A 20,251-nucleotide genomic window follows, 5' to 3' on the forward strand; every position below is an offset into this window, starting at 1 on the left:
TATCACCAAGGTATACCAAGAATAATTTATCCTTAAACACAGACATCTGGAAGGGCACCAAAAGCAAGCAAAATCCAAGAAATATTTAAGGAAACATTTTTGGTTAAATCCGTGAAAGTTCTACTTTTACACTTACCTGCCTCATTTTAGCATGGATATAGAAGCAAGAATAACCCAGCTGAGAAATCTTCTTGGCTAGCAATTCAACTCGCTGAGAGGAGTTGCAGAAAATGATCGACTGGTTTATCTGAAGCTAAGCACAGGAAAAAATACATTTGAGAAGGAAAAATAGCGCCTTCATTTGTTTTGTCAAATCTTGAAGGTAGTAGCTGGCCAATAGCATGTGTTAAAATTCAGAATCTTATGATGTAAGAGATAGAGTTGTAAAAACTACATATTTTGTTCTCCAATAGTTGTAGATAATAGTTTATGTTTTCACAGTAGAGTATGTGTTAGGGTCACATATTTGCCAACAAGAGTGAAATAGTTGATTCTTTCACATCTCATGGAACAGGGACTAGGAAGGTGGCTCAGAGGTAGAGCGCTTGCCTTGCATGCATGAGGACCTGGTTCGATTCCTCAGTACCACATAAGCAAAAAGAAAAAAGTTGGAAGTGGTGCTGTGGCTCAAGTGGTGGAGCGCTAGCCTTGAGCTGAAGAGCTGAGGGTCAGCATCCAGGCCCAGAGTTCAGGCCCCACGACCGGACCCAAAAAAAAAAAAAAAACTCATCTTAGGGAATAGCAAATACAGTACTGAAAATACAGATTAGGTTACTGTGAGCCTCTGGTCAGAGCTTTTTCCATGAATAGATCAATGCATATACCTTTATAAGGACCTCTTATTTAATACATCTGTAGCCATGCTTGTCAAAAGCTTATCAACACATTTTCTCTTTAAGGCAGTCTTCTTGTGCTTAGGAGGACTAGGTAACATTTAGCACTAGTGCAGGGGTCTTTTCACAATAAAATAACAAAAGCACAAAAATGGAGAAAATATGGTATTAAGACTATGAAAAAAGGTCATGAGAGGTAAAAAAGAAGTCAGAATGTCATTTTTTTTTTTTTTGGGTCCAGTCGTGGGGCCTGAACTCTGGGCCTGGGCACTGTCCCTCAGTCCTTCAGCTCAAGGCTAGCACTCTACCACTTGAGCCACAGTACCACTTCTGGATTTTTTTTTCCTGCTTATGTGGTGCTGAGGAATCGAACCCAGGGCCTCATGCATGCAAGGCAAGCACTCTACCACTGAGCCACCTTCCCAGCTCCAGAATGTCAACTTTTTTGTCCTCAACTAAGAATGTACACCTCAGGTAAGTCAAAATTTTTTTACAATATCCACAAAATGACTGTAAAAGTGCACAGAGTACTGATTTAGGAGTTACAATTAAATTTTAACTAGGCAAATGAACAAGTGCAATACCTGTAAATATCAAGGATCAAATTATTCTAGAATAAAATTAAGTACAGCTATCAATCAGAGAGTTTCAACTTCAGATCAACTGCAAACTTCTTCTAGGAAACACTTTCTTCTCCTTTTTCTGCTGGGTCTGGGGCTTGAACTCGGGGCCTGAGAGCTATCCCTGAGCTGCCTTTTTTTTTTGGCCAGTCCTGGGGCTTGACTTGAGGGCCTGGGCACTATTCCTAAATTTCTTTTGCTCAAGGTTATCACACTACCACCTAAACCACAGTGCTACTTCAGGCTTTTTTCTGAGTAGTTTACTGGAGATAAGAGTCTCTCAGACCTTTCTGAGCTCTTGCTCTAGGCTAATGCTCTACCATTTGAAACATAGTTCCACTTTCAGATTTTTCTGTGATTAATTATAGAGGTTAAGAGTCTCTTGGACTTTCCTGCCCAGGCTGGCTTTGAACTGTAATCCTCAGATCTCAGCCTCCTGAGTAGCTAGGATTGTAAGCATGAGCCACCAGCACCGGCAAGGACTTTTTTCTTAACAGTAAAGATGCTGTAAGAGGGCTGGGAAGATAGCTCAGTGGTAGAGTGCTTGCCTTGCATGCATGAGGCCCTGGGTTCGATTCCTCAGCACCACATAAGCAGAAAAAAGCCGGAAGTAGTGCTGTGGCTCAAGTGGTAGAGCGCTAGCCTTGAGCTGAAGAGCTGAGGGATAGCGCCCAGGCCCAGAGTTCAGGCCCTACGACCGACCGAAAAAAGAAAAAAAAAAGATGCTGTAAGACTCTCTTGTTTTACTAGGACTGAGTGATGGGTAATATTTACAGCAGAATCCTCCTACTTACCCTGGAGAAGAGTGTGTTGAGGCAGTGTACTTTTTGGCGCTCAGTTACATAAGCATAGTACTGGGTTACTCCCTTCAGAGTCAGTTCCTCCATCAGGTTAATCTCATAGGGTTTCTGCAAATGGGAATTCTACCAAAAACAAAAAGTCATAAATGATACCAGTTCTCCTAAAATTCAAAATACATGTATTTCTGTCTTTTGCTCTAAGTGATGTGCCTCTCTTCAAACCAAGTACATAGAAAAGAAATGAAGTACCATACAATGGGAGGCTTCAGATTGAAAAGTATGTACGAGTTAGTATTTTATTTTCTATGTGAAAAAAAGTTATGACCAACTACCCACCATCACTGAAGCATCTTAAACTGACATCAAATACTAAAGTAGGAAACAAAAAATTTTAAGTATGGGGCTGGGAAGGTGGCTCAGTGGTAGAGCACTTGCCTTGCATGCCTGAGACCCTGGGTTTGATTCCTCAGCACCACATAAGCAAAAAGAAAAAAGCCAGAAGTGGTGCTGTGGTTCAAGTGGTAGAGCATTAGCCTTGAGCTGAAGAATTGAGGGACAGCGCCCAAGCCCAGAGTTCAGGCTCCATGCCCGGACCCAAAAAAAAAAAATTAAATAAACATTATAGCTTAAGATGAATCTGTAGGCCTGGCACTGGTGGCTCACACCTGGAATCCTAGCTACTTGGGAGGCTGAGATCTAAGGACTGTGGTTCAAAGCCAGTCCAGACAGTAAAGTCAGTGAGACTCATCTCCAATTAAAGAAAACCAGAAGTGGCACTGTGGCCCAAGTGGTAAAGTGCTACCCTTGTGTGAAAAAGCTCAGGGTCAGAGCCCAGGCCCTGAGTGTACCAATTTTAACTTGTAATTGAAAAAAGGGCACAAAACACATAATCCAAAATGAGATTACAGGCAAAAGCCTACAAGAACAGAACAGCACTAATTCTAAGTACAGATTTATACTTACCATAAACTTTTGTACACTAAGAGGGAAAGTAGCAGAATAGAGTAAAATCTGCCTGTTTTTAGGTAGCGTGAGAATAATATCCTCCATTATCTGCACAAAATCCTGTGACAGCAATTTATCTGCCTGTAGTACAGAAAACACAATTTTTAAAACCATGAAAGAGTCTTTGGCTAATATATAAAGGACAAAGCATAATCTGATTAAAAAAAAAAAAAAACCACCCACAGCTAGAAAAACTCCTAATGACTCAGCAGGGGAAATATAAGCCCTATCATCTAAGGTAAAGTTAAAAGCACACACTCTTATCTACCTCCCCCTCCTATATAAATAGATATCAAACAGGCACCAGTGGCTCAGGTATGTAATCCTCACTACTCCGGAGGCTGAAATTTAAGAATCAAAGTTCAAAGCAGGCTAGGCCAGATAAAGTCTATTAACTCAAATTAACTACTAATAAATCAGAAGTAGAGTGGTGGTAGAGCACTAGCCTTGAGCAAAAAAGCTAAAGGCTGAGATCTAAGGACTGCGGTTCAATGCCCGTAGTAAAGTCAGTGAGACTCTTTATCTCGAATTAACCATCAGAAAACTGGAAGTGGTGCTGTGACTCAAAGTGGTAAAGTGCTATCCTTAAATAAAAAAGCTCAGGGACAGAGCCCAGGCCCTGAAGCCAAGCGAGCTTCAGGCCCTGAGTTCAAAACCAGACCCTGAGGGCTGGGAAGGTGGCTCAGTGGTAAAGTTCTTGCCTTGCATGCATGAGGCCCTGGGTTCAATTCCCCAGCAAACACATAAGTAAAATGAAAAAAGCTGGAGGTGGTGCTGTGGCTCAAGTGGTAGAGCGCTAACCTTGAGCTGAAGAGCTGAGGGACAGTGCCCAGGCCCAGAGTTCAGGCCCCACAACTGGACCCAAAAAAACAAACAGACACTGAGGTTCAAGCCCCAATACTGGCACCAAAAGCCAAACTAAACCAAAAAACCCTAGACTGATAAAATCCTTGCCCCATAACACAATTCAAATGGTTCTTATTAAGGAGGTAATACAATATAATGGGTAAAAATTAACAGGCTATGGAGTCTTAACTGTTAAAATATTGCCTTTTATTCATTAACTGTGTTGGGATGTTAACCACTGTATTCCTATTTCTAGAACTGTAAAACTAAGTACCTATACAACATAGTAACTACTTTATAATATACCCACACCTTAGGTTATTAGTAAAAATTAACTAATAAAGCATGTTAATAAATGTTAACTTTCATGAGGTAGATTATTTCAAAGATTAGTAAATAATGATTAATGAATTAAATTATCTAAATACAAGCCAAACCAGGAAATAACTATGTCCAACTATTAACACTGATATTTTCCATGAATAAAACATTACTATATCCCAGAGTTGGGTAACACAGACTAAAAAAAAAAAAATGATACTAAGTAATACAAAATTAGGAATGGGACATTGTTTTAAAAACCACACCACTAAATAGACTTCAAACTGACTTGGTTCTGATGTTATTTAGTAACTCCTTTTTTAAAAGTTAAGATCTAGCCAGGCACTGGTGGCTCACGCCTGTAATCCTAGCTACTCAGGAGGCTGAGATCTGAGGATCGCGGTTCAAAACCAGCCCAGGCAGAAGAGACCGTGAGAATCCCATCTCCAATAAACCACCAGAAAACCGGAAGTGGCGCTGTAGCTCAAGTGGTAGAGCGCTCGCTTTGAGCTGAAGAGCTGAAGGACAGCGCCCAGGCCCAGAGTTCAAGCCCCACGACCGACAAAAAAAATAAATAAATAAAAGGTAAGATCTAGCCAGGCACAGGTAGCTCATGCCTGTAACCTTAGCTTATCAGGAGGCTGATATCTGAGAATGGCAGTTCAAGGCCAGCCCAGGCAGGAAAGTTCGTGAGACACTCACTGGCCAAGTGCTAACCAAACAAGCTTTAGGCCCTGAGTTTAAAACCTAAATATTGGGCTGGGAAAGTGGCTCAGTGGTGGAGTGCTTGCCTTGCATGCATGAGGCCCTGGGTTCGATTCCTCAGCACATAAGCAAAAAGAAAAAAAAGCCGAAGTGGCACTGTGGCTCAAGTGGTAGAGCGCTAGCCTTGAGCTGAAGAGCTGAGGGACAGCGCCCAGGCCCAGAGTTCAGGCCCCACAACCGGACCCCCCCCCAAAAAAAACAAAAGAAAAAACACACCCTAAATATTGGTAGAAAAAGAAAATTTTAACTGTCTAGTGCTTATTAGGAAGTTATAAACATGAACAACTTTTGCTGTCTTCACTGAAAACAGTAAGCAACAAGCATACATACAATAGTGTAGACATATCTTTCCAAATGAAGAGACATTACCTCATCCAATACTATCATCTGGACATGATCAACCTTCGCTACTCCTTTCTTGATAAGATCCAGGATTCTGCCAGGGGTAGCAATCACCACATGTACTACACAAGATTTAGAAAACATTCTCATTAATTTTAGCTTGGGACAAAAAAAAAAAAAAAAAAAAAGACACTGTAAAGGTTTTTGTTTCTTTCACTGTAAATACTATTGTAAAGATAGAAATGACAACAAGTACCCAGGTTTCTGACGTAGAAGGAAGGCATACCTTCAGCTAACATCATAAGGATAAAACAAAGTATAAAAAACAACAAAACCCAAATCTGCATACAAAGCGTATCAATTAAGGTAACCACATGACAATTTTATGTAAGATTCCAAGTAAAACCTATCTAAAACCATGCTGAAGTAAGTGACTGGTATATACAACTTTATATTTACCAAATTAACTTTCTAAACAAGATTCTTTTTTTGTTTTGTTTTTTCAGTCGGTTGTGGATCTTGAATTTTGGGCCTTGGTGCTGTCCCTCAACTCTTCAGCTCAAGGTGAGCACTCTACCACTTGAACCACAGCACCACTTCCAGTTTTCTGAAGATTAATTAGAGATAAGAGTCTCTTGGACTTTCTTGCCCAGGCTGGCTTTGAACCACAATCCTCAGATCTCAGCCTCCTGATAGCTAGGATTATAGGCATGAGCCACTGGCATCCAGCTAAACAAGATTCTTGGAAACACACTGCCCAACTGCCCACAACAGCGATCATTATATGATAGCCTATTTTCCAGTCATATGTTGAAAACTAATTCTTTTGCCTTGAATATTAAAATTTTCATTTTAGTTACTTAAGACATTTGTAGTAGTAGCTTTAACAGCCTACTAATGTATTTTTTTTTTCCCCCTTGACTGAAATAGTCATTCTCATCCTTTCTTTTTTCTGCCAGTCCTGGGGCTTGAACTCAGGGCCTGGGCACTGTCCCTGAGCTTCTTTTGCTCAAGGCTAGCACTCTACCACTTGAGCCACAGCGTCACTTCTGGCTTTTTCTGTTTATGTGATAATGAAGAATTGAACCCAGGGCTTCATGCATGCTAGGCAAGTGCTCTACCACTAAGCAACATTCCCAGCCCATTCTCATTCTTTTTTTTTTTTTTTGGCCAGTCCTGGTGCTTGAACTCAGGGCCTGAGCGCTGTCCCTGAGCTTCTTTTGCTCAAAGCTAGCTCTCTACCACTTGAGACACAACGCTACTTCTGGCCTTTTCTGCTTATGTGGTGCTGAGGAATGGAACCCAGGGCAGGGCCTCATACAAGCAAGGCAAGCACTCTACCACTGAGCCACCTTCCCAGTCCTTTTTTTTTTTGGTCGGTAGTGGGGCCTGAACTCTGGGCCTGGGTGCTGTCCCTCAGCTCTTCAACTCAAAGCTAGTGCTCTAACACTTGAGACATGGTGCCACTTTAGGCTTTTTCTGCTTATGTGGTGCTGAGGAATGGAACCCAGGGCCTCATGCATGCAAGGCAAGCACTCTACTACTGAGCCTTCCCAGGCCCTCACCTCCATTCTCATTCTTTCTTTTTTGTTGGTCATAGGGCTTGAACTCTGGGTCTGGCGCTGTCCCTCAGATCTTCAGCTCAAAGTGAGCGCTCTACCACTTGAGCCACAGCACCACTTCTGGTTTTCTAAGTGGTTTATTGGAGGTAAGAGTCTCAAGGACTTTGAAGCACGATCCTCAGATCTCCTGAGTAGCTAGGATTACAGGTGTGACCCACCAGCACCAGGCTCATTCTTTACCTTTCTACTACAATGTTTTGTTCTCAACTCTTTCTCTGGTGAGGGGGACTGGTGCTGGGTTTAAACTCTGGGCTTGCACTTGCTAGGAAAGCATACTATTGCTAAGCCACAGTATTTTTCACTTTCAGGTTTTTTTTCTTTTTTTCTGTGCTGGTACTAGAACTTGAACTCAGTGCCTAAGCACTGTCCCTGAGCTATTCTGCTCAAGGCTAGTGTTCTACTATCTGAGCTATACCTGATTTCAGCTTTCTTTTTGGTGGATAATTGGAGATAAGAGTCTCCTAAACTTTCCTGTCTGAGCTGGCTCTTAACAGTAATTCAGTGCTCCTGAATGACTAAGATTATAGACATAAACCTATATTCCTTTTTTTTTTTTTTTGGTGGGCCATGGGAAGGAACACTCAGGGCCTGAGCACTGTCTGAACTTTTTCACTCAAGGCTAGCACTTTGAGCCACAGCGCCATTTCTGGTTTTCTGATGGTTAATTGGAGGTAAGAGTCTCATGGCCTTTCCTGCTTGGGCTAGCTTTGAACTGCAATCCTTAGACCTCAGCCTCCTGAATGGTTAGGTTTACAGGTATGGGCCACCAGCACCCAGCTTTTTTTTGGGGGGGGGGTGGGGTGGGGTGGGGTGGTGGTGTTCAGGTTTGCATTCAGGGCTTCTCACTTGCTTGACTAATGCCCTCCCACTTGAACCATCCATTCAGACCTATTCCGTAATTTTTTTTTTTTGTCGGTCATGGGGCTTGAACTCTGGGATTGGCGCTGTCCCTCAGCTTTTCAGCTCAAGGTGAGCGCTCTACCACTTGAGCCACAGCACCCACTTCCGGGTTTTTCTGCTTATGTGGTGCTGAGCAATCGAACCCAGGGCCTCATGCATGTGAGGCAAGCACTCTACCACTAAGCCACCTTCCCAGCTCTATCCCATAATTCTTTTTTTTTTTTTTTGGGTCCAGTCGTGAGGCCTGAACTCTGGGCCTGGGCACTGTCCCTCAGCTCTTCAGCTCAAGGCTAGCGCTCTACCACTTGAGCCACAGCGCCACTTCCGGCTTTTTTCATTTTTTTGCTTATGTGGTGCTGAGGAATCAAACCCAGGGCCTCAGGCATGCAAGGCAAGCGCTCTACCACTGAGCCATCTTCCCAGCCCCCCCATAATTCTTAAAAAACAATTATTATAATTTCCAGAAGACCAAACGAATAAATTATAGAGACCAATGCTATTACTTAATCATTTCCTACCTGTATCATCAAGCCTCATTATATCATCTCGTAAATTGGTTCCTCCTGTGGTTGCCATCACTTTAGCCCCTCCCATGTGTTTGCTGACCTGGATGCAAATTTGACTGACCTGTAGAGCAAGTTCTCTAGTGGGAACAATCACCATTGCTGGAAAATACCAAGAAATAGAGAAAATGGAAGGGGAAAACAGAGAATATATTTTAAAAATTTAAGAAGTTATCAAAACACTTTTTCCTTGTAAACTAGATGCTAAGATAAACTGAGAGGCCCATCTATTATAGACCCCACAGATATATTAACACTTTTACAGTCTTTTTTTTTTTTTTTTTTTTTTTGTCAGTCATGGGCCTGAACTCTGGGCCTGGGCGCTGTCCCTCAGCTCTTCAGCTCAAGGCTTGTGCTCGACCACTTGAGCTACAGCACCACTTCTGGCTTTTTCTGCTTATGTGGTGCTGAGGAATTGAACCCAGGGCTTCATGCATGCAAGGCAAGCACTCTACCACTGAGCCACCTTCCCAGCTACAGTCTTAAAGTACATTTGAAAGTAAGAGATTTTTAATTGAACTACCAAAATACCTGCTGCCTAGATTCTATACGTATCACATGAAAGAATATTAACTATAGATTAAGAAAGTTGAAACCTCAAGAAAAGCCTTAAAAGTGAAATTTTAATTCTACTAGTTTAGGGTATAACTATAGAATAATTCCAAATTGACTGGAAGGGGAAAAAAGGCAACTTGGCTCCAATTTTGAAGCCAGTACCGGGACTTGGACTCTGGGACTGGGTACTGTCCTTGAGCCCCTTTGTGCTCAAGGCTAGCACTCTACTACTTGAGCCACTAAGTGCCACTTCTGGCTTTTTCTGATTAGGTTATTGCAGGTAAGAGTCTCATGTACTTTCCTGCTTTGAACCATGATCCTTAGATCTCAGCCTCCAAGAGTAGCTAGGATTGGTGTGAGCCACTGGCGCCCAGCTATGGGTCCAAATTTTAAACCACCCTTTTCACTTTAAACAAACACAAGAACTTTCCCTCCAACTAACCTTGTATATTGTCCTTCTTCAGGTCTAGCCGTTCAAGTAAGGGAATGAGGTAGGCACCGCTCTTGCCTGTTCCATTTTTTGCTCTAGCTAAGATATCCCTACCAGATAAAGCAATGGGAATGCTCTCCTCCTAGGAGATAAGACAACGAATACTTGTGAATACAAGAGTAGTACACCTACAAATTCTTCTCTAAAATACACTGAAGGGTATGTCGTACATTTGCATTTACATGAATAGTAAAGACTCACATATAAGATCAATACCATTATCAACCATGTTTAACCAAACTGACCGAATACTTTTGGTGTGGTCCTGGGGCTTGAACCCATGGCCTGACCATTGTCACAAAGCTTTTTTGCTCCAAACTGGTGCTCTACTGCTTGAGCCACAGCATCACATCCAGCTTTTTGCTGATTAACTGGAGGTAAGTCTTACCCGCCTGAGTTGGTTTTCAATCTCCACCCTTAGATCCCTCCTGAGTAGCTAAGATTACATGTGTGAGCCATGAGTACCAGGTTTTGCCATATTTTAAAGTTCTCCAGCATAATAAAAGTGGTGTATATTTGTGTAGAAATAAACAACACAGAAGCATCCTCTCTAAAGAGCCACAAGTAGGATCTGAATATACAGATTAAAAACAAAAGGGAGGATGGGGTGCTGAGGCTCAAGTGATAAGTGCTAGCCTTGAGCTGGAGCTGAGGGACAGTGTCCAGGCCCAGAGTTCAAGCCCCACAACCACCACCACCACCACCAACAAAAAGGAACATTTCCATTAAAAATTGGAAAAATAATAGCATATAGAGGTATATGGGTACATGGTATTTTTCAGACTGGCAGGTCAATTTGATCACAGTCAGTCAAAGTCTGTCGACTGGGCTAAGACTACAGAGTATCAGAGGATGAGCTCCACAAATGTAAAAATCATAGTTTGAAACAGTTTGCCCCCTGCACACAACAGAAATCTGGCATGCACTTAAGCACTATATAAACCTTTGATGTGTTCCAGTAAATTTTTGTACTGAAAAGTGCTCAGTGGGGGACCTCAATCCTGTCAGTTATCTCAACCTATGGTTATATCACTGAAGGTGACTTCTCATTTTCTTAGTTGACTTTGTCATGAATGTTTTAAACAAGATTTTGATATTTCCTTTTATCTTTGAACACAGTAAAGCATTTCCAACAATTACTGAAAAACTATAGACAGAGACAGAAATTAAAGGGAGATTAGGTATATCTGAGTAAAGGACAGAACATTACTATGTTAATTTTTTTCTTTTACAACTAGCACAACCTGGGGCTGGGAAGGTGGCTCAGTGGTAGAGCACTTGCCTTGCATGCCAGAGGCCCTGGGTTCGTTTCCTCAGCACCACATAAGCAAAAAGAAAAAAGCCGGAAGTGGCGCTTTGGCTCAAGTGGTAGAGCGCTAGCCTTGCACTGAAGAGTTGAGGGACAGCGCCCAGGCCCAGAGTTCAGGCCCCATGACCGGACCCCCCAAAAAACAAACTAAAAAAAAAAAAAAAACACCAAAAAAAAACCAACTAGCACAACCTGGCTGTAATAAAGACATCAGTCACTTAATGGGCTCTTGGCCCAACAAGGGTATGAGACATACATGTTTCATGTTGGAGTATGTGTATTTGTGAGCCATGGGTCTTGGATTCAGGCCCTGAGGTACTGTCCCTGAGCTTTTGGGGTCAAGGTTAGCACTCGACCACTTGAGACATCCACTTCTGGCTTTTTGGTGGTTAAGTAGAGGTAAGAGTCTTACGGACTTTCCTGTTTGGGCTGGCTTTGAACCTTAATCCTCAGATCTCAGCCTCTTGAGCAGCTACAACTATAGGCATGAGTCACCAGTGACTGCCTAAGAACTAAAGTTTTAGTATTTCTTCAAACACAAACACACACAGTAAATTTTTTTACAAGTTGTGAATTCTCTGACCTGAAGTCAAGTATCAAGTCAAACAATACCTTTCCACATAAAGTTATGTCAGCTAAAAATATACCTTTCCACACAAAATTATGTCAGCTAGGCAAAAATTGCCTTCTAATTATAAAATTTCAGGATTAAATGATGCTATTACACTTCAAAAGCAGAGTCATTATTGGAACCTAAGTGGTTCAGGTTTCATTAAATGGCTCCAAATTTTAAAAAATGAATGGTAGTAACACACAAGTTGCAAGCCAGGTACAGTGGCTCACATCTGTAATCCTAGGTAGGTGGAAGACCACAGGCAGGAAGAACATGGTCTGAGGCTGACCTGGGCAAAAAAATTCTGCCTGAAAAATAACTAAAGCTAACTACTACTACTCTTCTACAGCTGGTACTACTACTACTGCTGCTGCTGCTGCTGCTACTACTACTCCTACTAAGACTGCAAGCCCAAGGCTAAGACTGCAAGTCCAAGGCTTAACTTGAAACTGCCCCCATAACCACCACCACCACCACCACCACCACCACCACCACCACCACCACCACCACCACCACCACCACCACTACGACTACTACTACTACTAAGCCTGCAAGCCCAAGGCTTAACTTGAAACTGCCCCCATAACCAACTCAGACTTTTAAAGTTCAAACAAATCTAATAGTATTTGATAAAAAGTGTTTGAGTTTTAACCCAACTCAGTCATTTTGGAAATCCTTTTTTTTTTTTCGGTTGGTCGTGGGGCTTGAACTCTGGGCCTGGGCGCTATACCTGAGCTCTTCAGCTCAAGGCTAGCACCCTACCACTTGAGACACAGTGCCACTTCTGGCTTTTTTCTGCTTTTGTGGTGCTGAGGAATTGAACCCACGGCCTCATGCATGCGAGGCAAGCACTCTACCACCGAGCCACCTTTCCAGCCCAGAAATCCTTATTTTTGAAAAGACTAAGGCAATTGAAGCTAATGTCCATCATTACATGAGACCTGTAAACTATTCTTTATAGATGTAGCTTAGTGGTAAGAATGCTCACCTAGCATTCATGCAGCCCAGTGTTTAATACCCAGCCTAGGGGAAAAGAAAAAAAAAATTAAGTGCAGTGACTCCTACCTATTCTGGAGGCTGAGATTGAGAGAATTATGGTTTGAGGCCAGCCTAGAAAAAATTCAGGCCGGGCGCTGTTGGCTCATGCCTGTAATCCTAGCTACTCAGGAGGCTGAGAGCTGAGGATCTCGGTTCAAAGCCAGCCCGGGCAGGAGAGACCGTGAGACTCCTATCTCCAATAAACCACCAGAAAACCGGAAGTGGCGCTGTAGCTCAAGTGGTAGAGCGCTCGCCTTGAGCTGAAGAGCTGAAGCGCCCAGGCCCAGAGTTCAAGCCCCATGGCCGACCAAAAAAAACAAAAAAGAAAAGAAAAAATTCAGGAGACTCTCCATCAAAATGAATGAAAGCTGAGCTCTGTGGCACACTTGTTATCCCAGGTATATATGGGTAGTTAAACAGTATATATGGGTAGTATGACTGTGGGCACAAGCACAAGATTCTATATGAAAAGTCAAGGTAAGCTGTTCTCTCCCAATGACTAAGACCAGGTTCTTCATTGTTGATTTTTTTGTTTTGTTTTATCGGTCATGGGGCTTGAACTCTGGGCCTGGGAGCTGTCCCTCAGCTCAAAGTGAGTTTTACCACTTGAGCCACAGCGCCACTTCCAGTTTTCTGGTAGTTAATTGGAGGTAAGAGTCTCACGGACATCCTGCCTGGACTTTGAACTGGGATCCTCAGATCTCAGCCTGCTCAGTAGCTAGGATGACAGGTGTGAGCCACTGGCACCTGGTACGTGCGCTATTACTGGGACTTGAGCTCTGGGCCTGGGTGTTCACTTTTACTTAGCTTTTCCACTTAAGGTGGGAGCCCTACCACTTGAGCCACATTTGTACTTCCAGATTTTTTTTTTGGTGTTAATTGGACATAAGTTTTACAGACTTTTCTAACCAGGCTAGCTCTGAACCTCAATCCTCAGATCTGTCATGCTTGTAGCTAGGATTACAAGCATGAATATCAGCAGCAGCCAGCTTGGCCAGGTTCTTCAAAGGATAAAACTTTTTTTTTTTTTTTGGTCATGGACCTTAAACTCTGGGCTTGGGCACTGTCCCTCAGTGCTTCAGCTCAAGGCTAGCACTCTACCAACTCTACCACTTGAGCTACAACGTCACTTCTGGTTTTCTGGTGGTTTACTGGAGCTCTTATAAGAGTTTCACGGTCTTTCCTTCCAGGGCTGGCTTTGAACCAGCATCCTCAGATCTCAGCCTCCTGAGTAGCTAGGCTTACAGGCGTGAGCCACTGGCACCCAGCCAGGATAAAACTTTTGAATGAAGTGATACAGTGCAGAATTAGGTTGAATGTGTGATCCATATTGTCAAATTAAAGTCACTGAATTTTATTTCTCCTCATCTTTAACAATACAGCTTTATGGAAATACAAGGTCAAGCTTTCACACAGTACATATGATAATCTTAAAGATTCACTAGTATTTTGTCCAGTATAATGGGCATTAGTTTAAGCAGAGAATTGATCACATCCATACTAATTTCCCAGAAGATTAGGTATAATGGAGCAAGACAGTTTAAGTCAGATTAAGACATCTATAAAACCTAATAGGAAACTATGGGGTTGCCAGAGATGGGAAAAGAGGATGGAAACTGAAAATTGTTTTACGACTTACTATGTACCAGGCATAATACTAGGTACTTACATACTTACTTGTTTGTTTGTGCCTGCCCTGGGACTTGAACTCAGGGTCAGGGGACTGTTCCTGAGCTTTTTTGCTTAAGGTTAGTGCTCTATCACTTGAGCCACAGTTCCATCCCCAGATTCTTGGTTAAATGGAGATAGGAGTCTCATGATCTTTGTGCCAGCGCTGGCTTCGAACCACAATCCTCAGATCTAAGCCTCCCAAGTAACTAGGATTACAGGCATGAGTCACCAACACCCAACCTTGTTAGAATCTTTTTAGCTCCTCGAAGTATTTATGATTGTTATTCTGAGTGATTAACAGAGTGCCAGCCATGAGTGGAAAAAGTTGAACAAGGGCCTTAAAGACCTGAGGTTCAAGCCCCAGTACTGACACACTCTGAAGTCTAATACTAACTACTTGGGAGTAAAGACTGAGTAATCAAAGCTCCAAGTCAGTCTAGGTAAGCAAGTTGGCATGCGTAAAATAGGAGGATCACACACAGTCCAGGGCAGGAAACAAGACTCTACTTCAAAACTAGCCAGTGTGAAAAAAGGCTGGCAGTATGACTTAGGGCTAGAGCCCTTGCTAAACAAGTGCAATGCCCTAAAGTCCAAAGTTCAGTATTTCAGAGTGAAGAAGAATTAGTCTGCTGAATTTATTTCCTTGTTGATAAAACCATTACTTGAAGAATCCATAGCATGTAATAAGCATTTATCCTGTACTATTCCCTGTGCTAAGCAAATGAGTTATCTCACTCATTCTTCAACAACAACTGAACTATTACTTCAATTTTATAGGTCAGGAAACCAAGGCTCAGAGAGCTATTTTGAAAAACCAACTTCAGATTTAACCAGGCAGTTCATTAGAACAAATTTACGCAAAGACACAGATTAGCTTAATTTCATCAAAACATTCTAAAACAAGCACAGGCATTGTGATAAGCATGACGATACAAGTAGTATAAGAACTTATTTACAAAATGTTTCATTCCTCTAGTTAAAATGACTGATATCAACTGCACCCCTGTAATCTAGATCTTGTCTCTAGGCAATCACTACCTGAGTTCTCTACCCAAAACAGGACCTTTTCTACAAGGTCATCCACCCTTCTCTAATAGCTTTTAGACACCCAATTCTAAGTAGAAAGGTACCCACCATATTATGTTGAAATTATTCATATAATGAATTGCCTTTTCTACCAGACTGTGAGACAGGAACTTTACCTGTCTTGCTCATCACATAATCTCCAGTATTTAACACTAAGATATTCAATGTTTATTCATATTTAGGAATCTCAAAGCCTTTTTTTTTTTTTTGGCCAATCCTGGGGCTTGAACTTGGGGCCTGGGCACTGTCCCCAAGCTTCTTTTGCTCAAGGCTAGCACTCTACCACTTGAGCCACAGCACCACTTCTGGCTTTTTTTTTTGTCAGTCATGAGGCTTGAATTCTGGGATTGGGTGGTGTCCCTGCGCTCTTGAGCTCAAGGTGAGCACTCTACCACTTGAGGATTACAGGTGTGAGACACCAGCACCACGCCTGGCTTTTTCTTTTATGTGGTACTGAGGAATGGAACCTGGGGCTTCATGCATGCAAGGCCAGCGCTCCACCACTGAGCCACCTTCCCAGTCCTCTCACAGCATTTGTCCTTAGCACAACCTAGACTAGCAAATGTATAATATAATATACTTATCTATGTAGATATCTACGCACTTCCCTGTTCTTTTCTCAGTCCCCACTAAATAGAATCAGGGCTCCTTGGAATCGAAGGGAGGTGTATTTAAAGTAGAAAATAATTTTGGCATTATGTTATACCAAAAACTAAAGAAGAAGACCTTGGGCCGGGCGCCAGTGTCTCACACCTGTAATCCTAGCTACTCAGGAGGCTGAGATCTGAGGATCACGGTTCAAAGCCAGCCCAGGCAGGAAAGTCCATCAGACTCTTATTTCCAATAAACCACTATAAAACTGGAAGTAGTGCTGTGGCTCAAGCAGTAGAGCGCTCGCCTTGAGCTGAAGAGCCCAGGGACAGTGCTCAGACCAAAAAAAAGTAGACCTTGGGTTATGGCTCAGGTCAGAGTGCCTGCCCAGCAAAGTGCAAGGTCTGAGCTCAAACTCTAGTACTGCCAAAATAAATAACAATAAAGCACCCCAGAAAATGAAGGGAGTCTACCACAACACAGGAACCAATTTGAAGGAGACTTAAAGTGGCCAAGTCTGGAATAATTTGAGCACTGAGGTATCACAAAAAAAGAAATTCATGGGCTGAGAAGGTGGCTCAGTGGTAGAGCGCTTGCCTTGCATGCCTGAGGCCCAGGGTTCGATTCCTCAGCACCACATAAGCAAAAAGAAAAAAGCCCGAAGTGGCGCTGTGGCTCAAGTGGTAGAGTGCTAGCCTTGAGCTGAAGAGCTGAGGGACAGCGCCCAGACCCAGAGTTCAGGCCCCACGACCCGACCCCCCCCCCCCCAAAAAAAAAAAGAAAAAAGAAAAGAAATTCATGGCGGGGGGGGGGGAGGGGATGGGAAGGGGAAACAAAGGAGGAGGCTACAATGCTTGATAAGAAATGTACTCATTGGGGCTGGGAAGGTGGCTCAGTAGTAGAGCGCTTGCCTTGCATGCCAGAGGCCCTGGGTTCGATTCTTCAGCACCACATAAGCAAAAAGAAAAAAGCCGAAAGTGGCGCTGTGGCTCAAGTGGTAGAGTGCTAGCCTTGAGCTGAAGAGCTGAGGGACAGCGCCCAGGCCCAGAGTTCATGCCCCATGACCGGACCCAAAAAAACACAAAACAACAACAACAAAAAAAAGAAATGTACTCATTGGGCTGGGAAGGTGGTTCAGTGGTAGAGCGCTTGCCTTGTATGCCAGAGGCCCTGGGTTCCATTCCTCAGCACCACATAAGCAAAAAGAAAAAAGCCCGAAGTGGCGCTGTGGCTCAAGTGGTAGAGTGCTAGCCTTGAGCTGAAGAGCTGAGGGACAGCGCCCAGACCCGGAGTTCAGGCCCCATGACCGGACCCAAACAAAACAAAACAAAACAACAACAACAAAAAAAGAAATGTACTCATTGGGCTGGGAAGGTGGCTCAGTGGTAGAGCGCTTGCCTTGCATGCCAGAGGCCCTGGGTTCGATTCTTCAGCACCACATAAGCAAAAAGAAAAAAGCCGGAAGTGGCGCTGTGGCTCAAGTGGTAGAGCGCTAGCCTTGAGCTGAAGAGTTGAGGGACAGCGCCCAGGCCCAGAGTTCAGGCCCCAGGACCAGACCCCCACCCCCCCAAAAAAAGAAATGTACTCATTGGGCTGGGAAGGTGGCTCAGTGGTAGAGCGCTTGCCTTGCATGCATGAGGCCCTGGGTTCAATTCTTCAGCACCACATAAGCAGGAAAAAAAAGCCAGAAGTGGCACTGTGACTCAAGTGGTAGAATGCTAGCCTTAAGCTGAAGCAGGGACAGCGCCCAGGCCCAGAGTTCAGGCCCCAGGACCGGACCCCCCCCCAAAAAAAAGAGAAATGTACTCATTATTTTGTCCATGTAATTGTAACCCCTCTGTACAGTATTTTCACACACACACACACACACACACACACACACACACACACACACAAATAGAAATTCATGGGCTGGGAAGGTGGCTCAGTGGTAGCGCGCTTGCCTTGCTTGCTTGCATGAGGCTCTGGGTTAGATTCCTCAGTACCACATAAGCAAAGAGAACAAAGCCGGAAGTGGCGCTGTGGCTCAAGCAGTGGAGCACTAGCCTTGAGCTGAAGAGCTGAGGGACAGTGCCCAGGCCCAGAGTTCAGGCCCCACGACGGGACCCAAAAAATAAAATAAAAAGAAATTCATGGGGCTGAGAATGTGGCTTAGTGGTAAGAATGTTTGCCTAGCATACTTGCATAAAGCCCTGGGTTCAATTCCTCAGTACCACATAAATAGAAAAAGCCGGAAGTGGCACTGCAGCAACTCAAGTGGTAGATGCTAGCCATGAACAAAAGCAGCTTAGGGACAGTGCCCAGACCCTGAGTTCAAGTCCCAGGACACAAAAAAGAAAAAAGTTCCTGAGTTGATACTGAGTTGATATGTAAGGATGGAGTAGTAAGGGAGGGCTCTTCTTTATAGGCATCAAATATGGAGGTACACCAGAGCCAGAAACTTATCTCATATAACCCACCAGAGCAGATGAGACCCAAGTAAGAATCAAAGAAGAGATGGATATTATGAATAATAGGTTATTTTCATAACGTTCAACTGTTCCCAAGACTGCTAGTTAGTTTCAAGGAAGGGGATTTGTAGAAGAGAAAAATCAGACAATATCTTACATGGTAATCAAAATTAACATTGCCAATCAAGACTAGATAGACACACTGTACACCATTCAAATCCTAACCAGGCCATAACATGATTACTGCAGTATTCTGGCTGAGAAACTGTAATTTCAATCTAATTACATGGAAATATCAAGACTATCCCACAATAAATCGTCTATGGAAGAGGGGAGGTTATACGTCAATGTCATAAAAGAAAAAGATGAGAAACATTCATGATAAAATAAGTTAACAAACCTATTACATGAATACTTGCTCCCAATCTGGCTACTAAGCGAGATTACCCTATAGTAGAGGGGGAAATACTACTACAAAGAGTCAATTAAAAATTAGACAATGTAAATATAAGTGAAAGATGTGATATAAACATGGGATTTATGTTACATTGATTAAAGGGAACTGTCTCATTATGCGAAAATAAACTTATTCTTAGGAAAAACACATTGAGACTTGAAGAAAACTGAAACAATTCTGTAACTTAACCTTTAAAAATTCAGAAAAGGTGAGTATACAGGTATGTACAGGACATTGAGACATGCTATACCACTCCCACAAACCAAAAAGTTAGTTTGTAATACATGAAATATAACCTTATATAAGCAATAAAAAGAGTAAACATACCTGAATGGGAGATGGCTTTTCCCAGCCCATTTCAAAAATTCCCATCAGTAACTCCCGCTTTAAACAGTAATCTTCAAACTCATTTCCTTTTGTGGATGTCACATCCTAATAAACCAATAATGTAAAAAATATAACCAGGCTTTTTTAGCAGTTAGCATGCTTAAGAAAATTTGTCTAGGATAAGCCAGGCGCTGGTGGCTCATACCTGTAATCCTAACTACTTAGGCATCTGAGAGGATACCTTCAAAGCCAGCCAAGGCAGGAAAGTCCCTAAGACTCTTATCTACAATAAACTACTTAGAAAAAGCCAAGGTGTAGAGTGTTAGCCTTGAGCACAAAGAAGCTCAGGCCCTGAGTTCAAGCCCCAGGATTGGCAAAAGAAAAAAGAAAATCTGTCTAAGAACTACAAAATCTTAAATATATGCAGATTACTACTGCCTTTTTAAATCTATACTTAAACTTAATCTGTACTTCAGTTTTTCCTGAGAAATCTTATTCTCCTTCAATAAATACAAGCCACTTGAAAGTGAAAATACTGTACAGAGGAGTTAGAATTACATGGGCAAGATAATGAGTACATTTCTTATCAAGCATTGTAGCCTCCTCCTTTGTTTCCCCTTCCCATCCCTTCCCATCCTCCCCCCCCCCCCCCTCCCTTGTTTTTTTTTGTTTTTTTGGGTCCAGTTGTGGGGCCTGAACTCTGGGCCTAGGCGCTGTCCCTCAGCTCTTCAGCTCAAGGCTAGTGCTCCACCACTTGAGCCACAGCGCCACTTTGGGCTTTTTTCTTTTTGCTTATGTGGTGCTAAGGAATCGAACCCAGGGCCTCATGAATGCAAGGCAAGTACTCTACCACTGAGCCACCTTCCCAGCCCCTTGTTTTTTTTTAAATACAAGTATCATGTTAGAAATCGCTAAATCTTAAAAATATAAATTCAACCCTGGCTAATCTGGATTTTTCAGGTTCATTATACTACTGAGATATGTCTGGGCCAGAAAGTCCTGTTTTTTAGGTTTTTTGTCTGTCGTGGAGCTTGAACTCTGGGCCTG

The 20,251-nt window shown here is 42.8% G+C and overlaps 1 protein-coding gene across 5 annotated transcripts in view; it reads right to left on the reverse strand.

The window, feature by feature from the left end:
* Ddx6 (DEAD-box helicase 6) overlaps positions 1-20,251 on the reverse strand; it is a 43,642-nt gene that overhangs the window by 13,319 nt on the left and 10,072 nt on the right. For all 5 annotated transcript variants that reach the window (XM_042682968.1, XM_042682967.1, XM_042682969.1 and 2 more), the window contains exons 4-10: positions 19,205-19,309; positions 9,615-9,744; positions 8,573-8,719; positions 5,560-5,654; positions 3,217-3,339; positions 2,248-2,376; positions 137-253 (exon numbers count right to left, since the gene is read on the reverse strand). In XM_042682968.1, the coding sequence (XP_042538902.1) occupies positions 137-253; positions 2,248-2,376; positions 3,217-3,339; positions 5,560-5,654; positions 8,573-8,719; positions 9,615-9,744; positions 19,205-19,309 (846 nt within the window). The remainder of the gene's footprint in view (positions 1-136; positions 254-2,247; positions 2,377-3,216; positions 3,340-5,559; positions 5,655-8,572; positions 8,720-9,614; positions 9,745-19,204; positions 19,310-20,251) is intronic.

This window comes from Dipodomys spectabilis, unplaced genomic scaffold (assembly GCF_019054845.1).
Source record: "Dipodomys spectabilis isolate Male_0828 unplaced genomic scaffold, ASM1905484v1 ptg000076l, whole genome shotgun sequence".
Classification (NCBI taxonomy): domain Eukaryota; kingdom Metazoa; phylum Chordata; class Mammalia; order Rodentia; family Heteromyidae; genus Dipodomys; species Dipodomys spectabilis.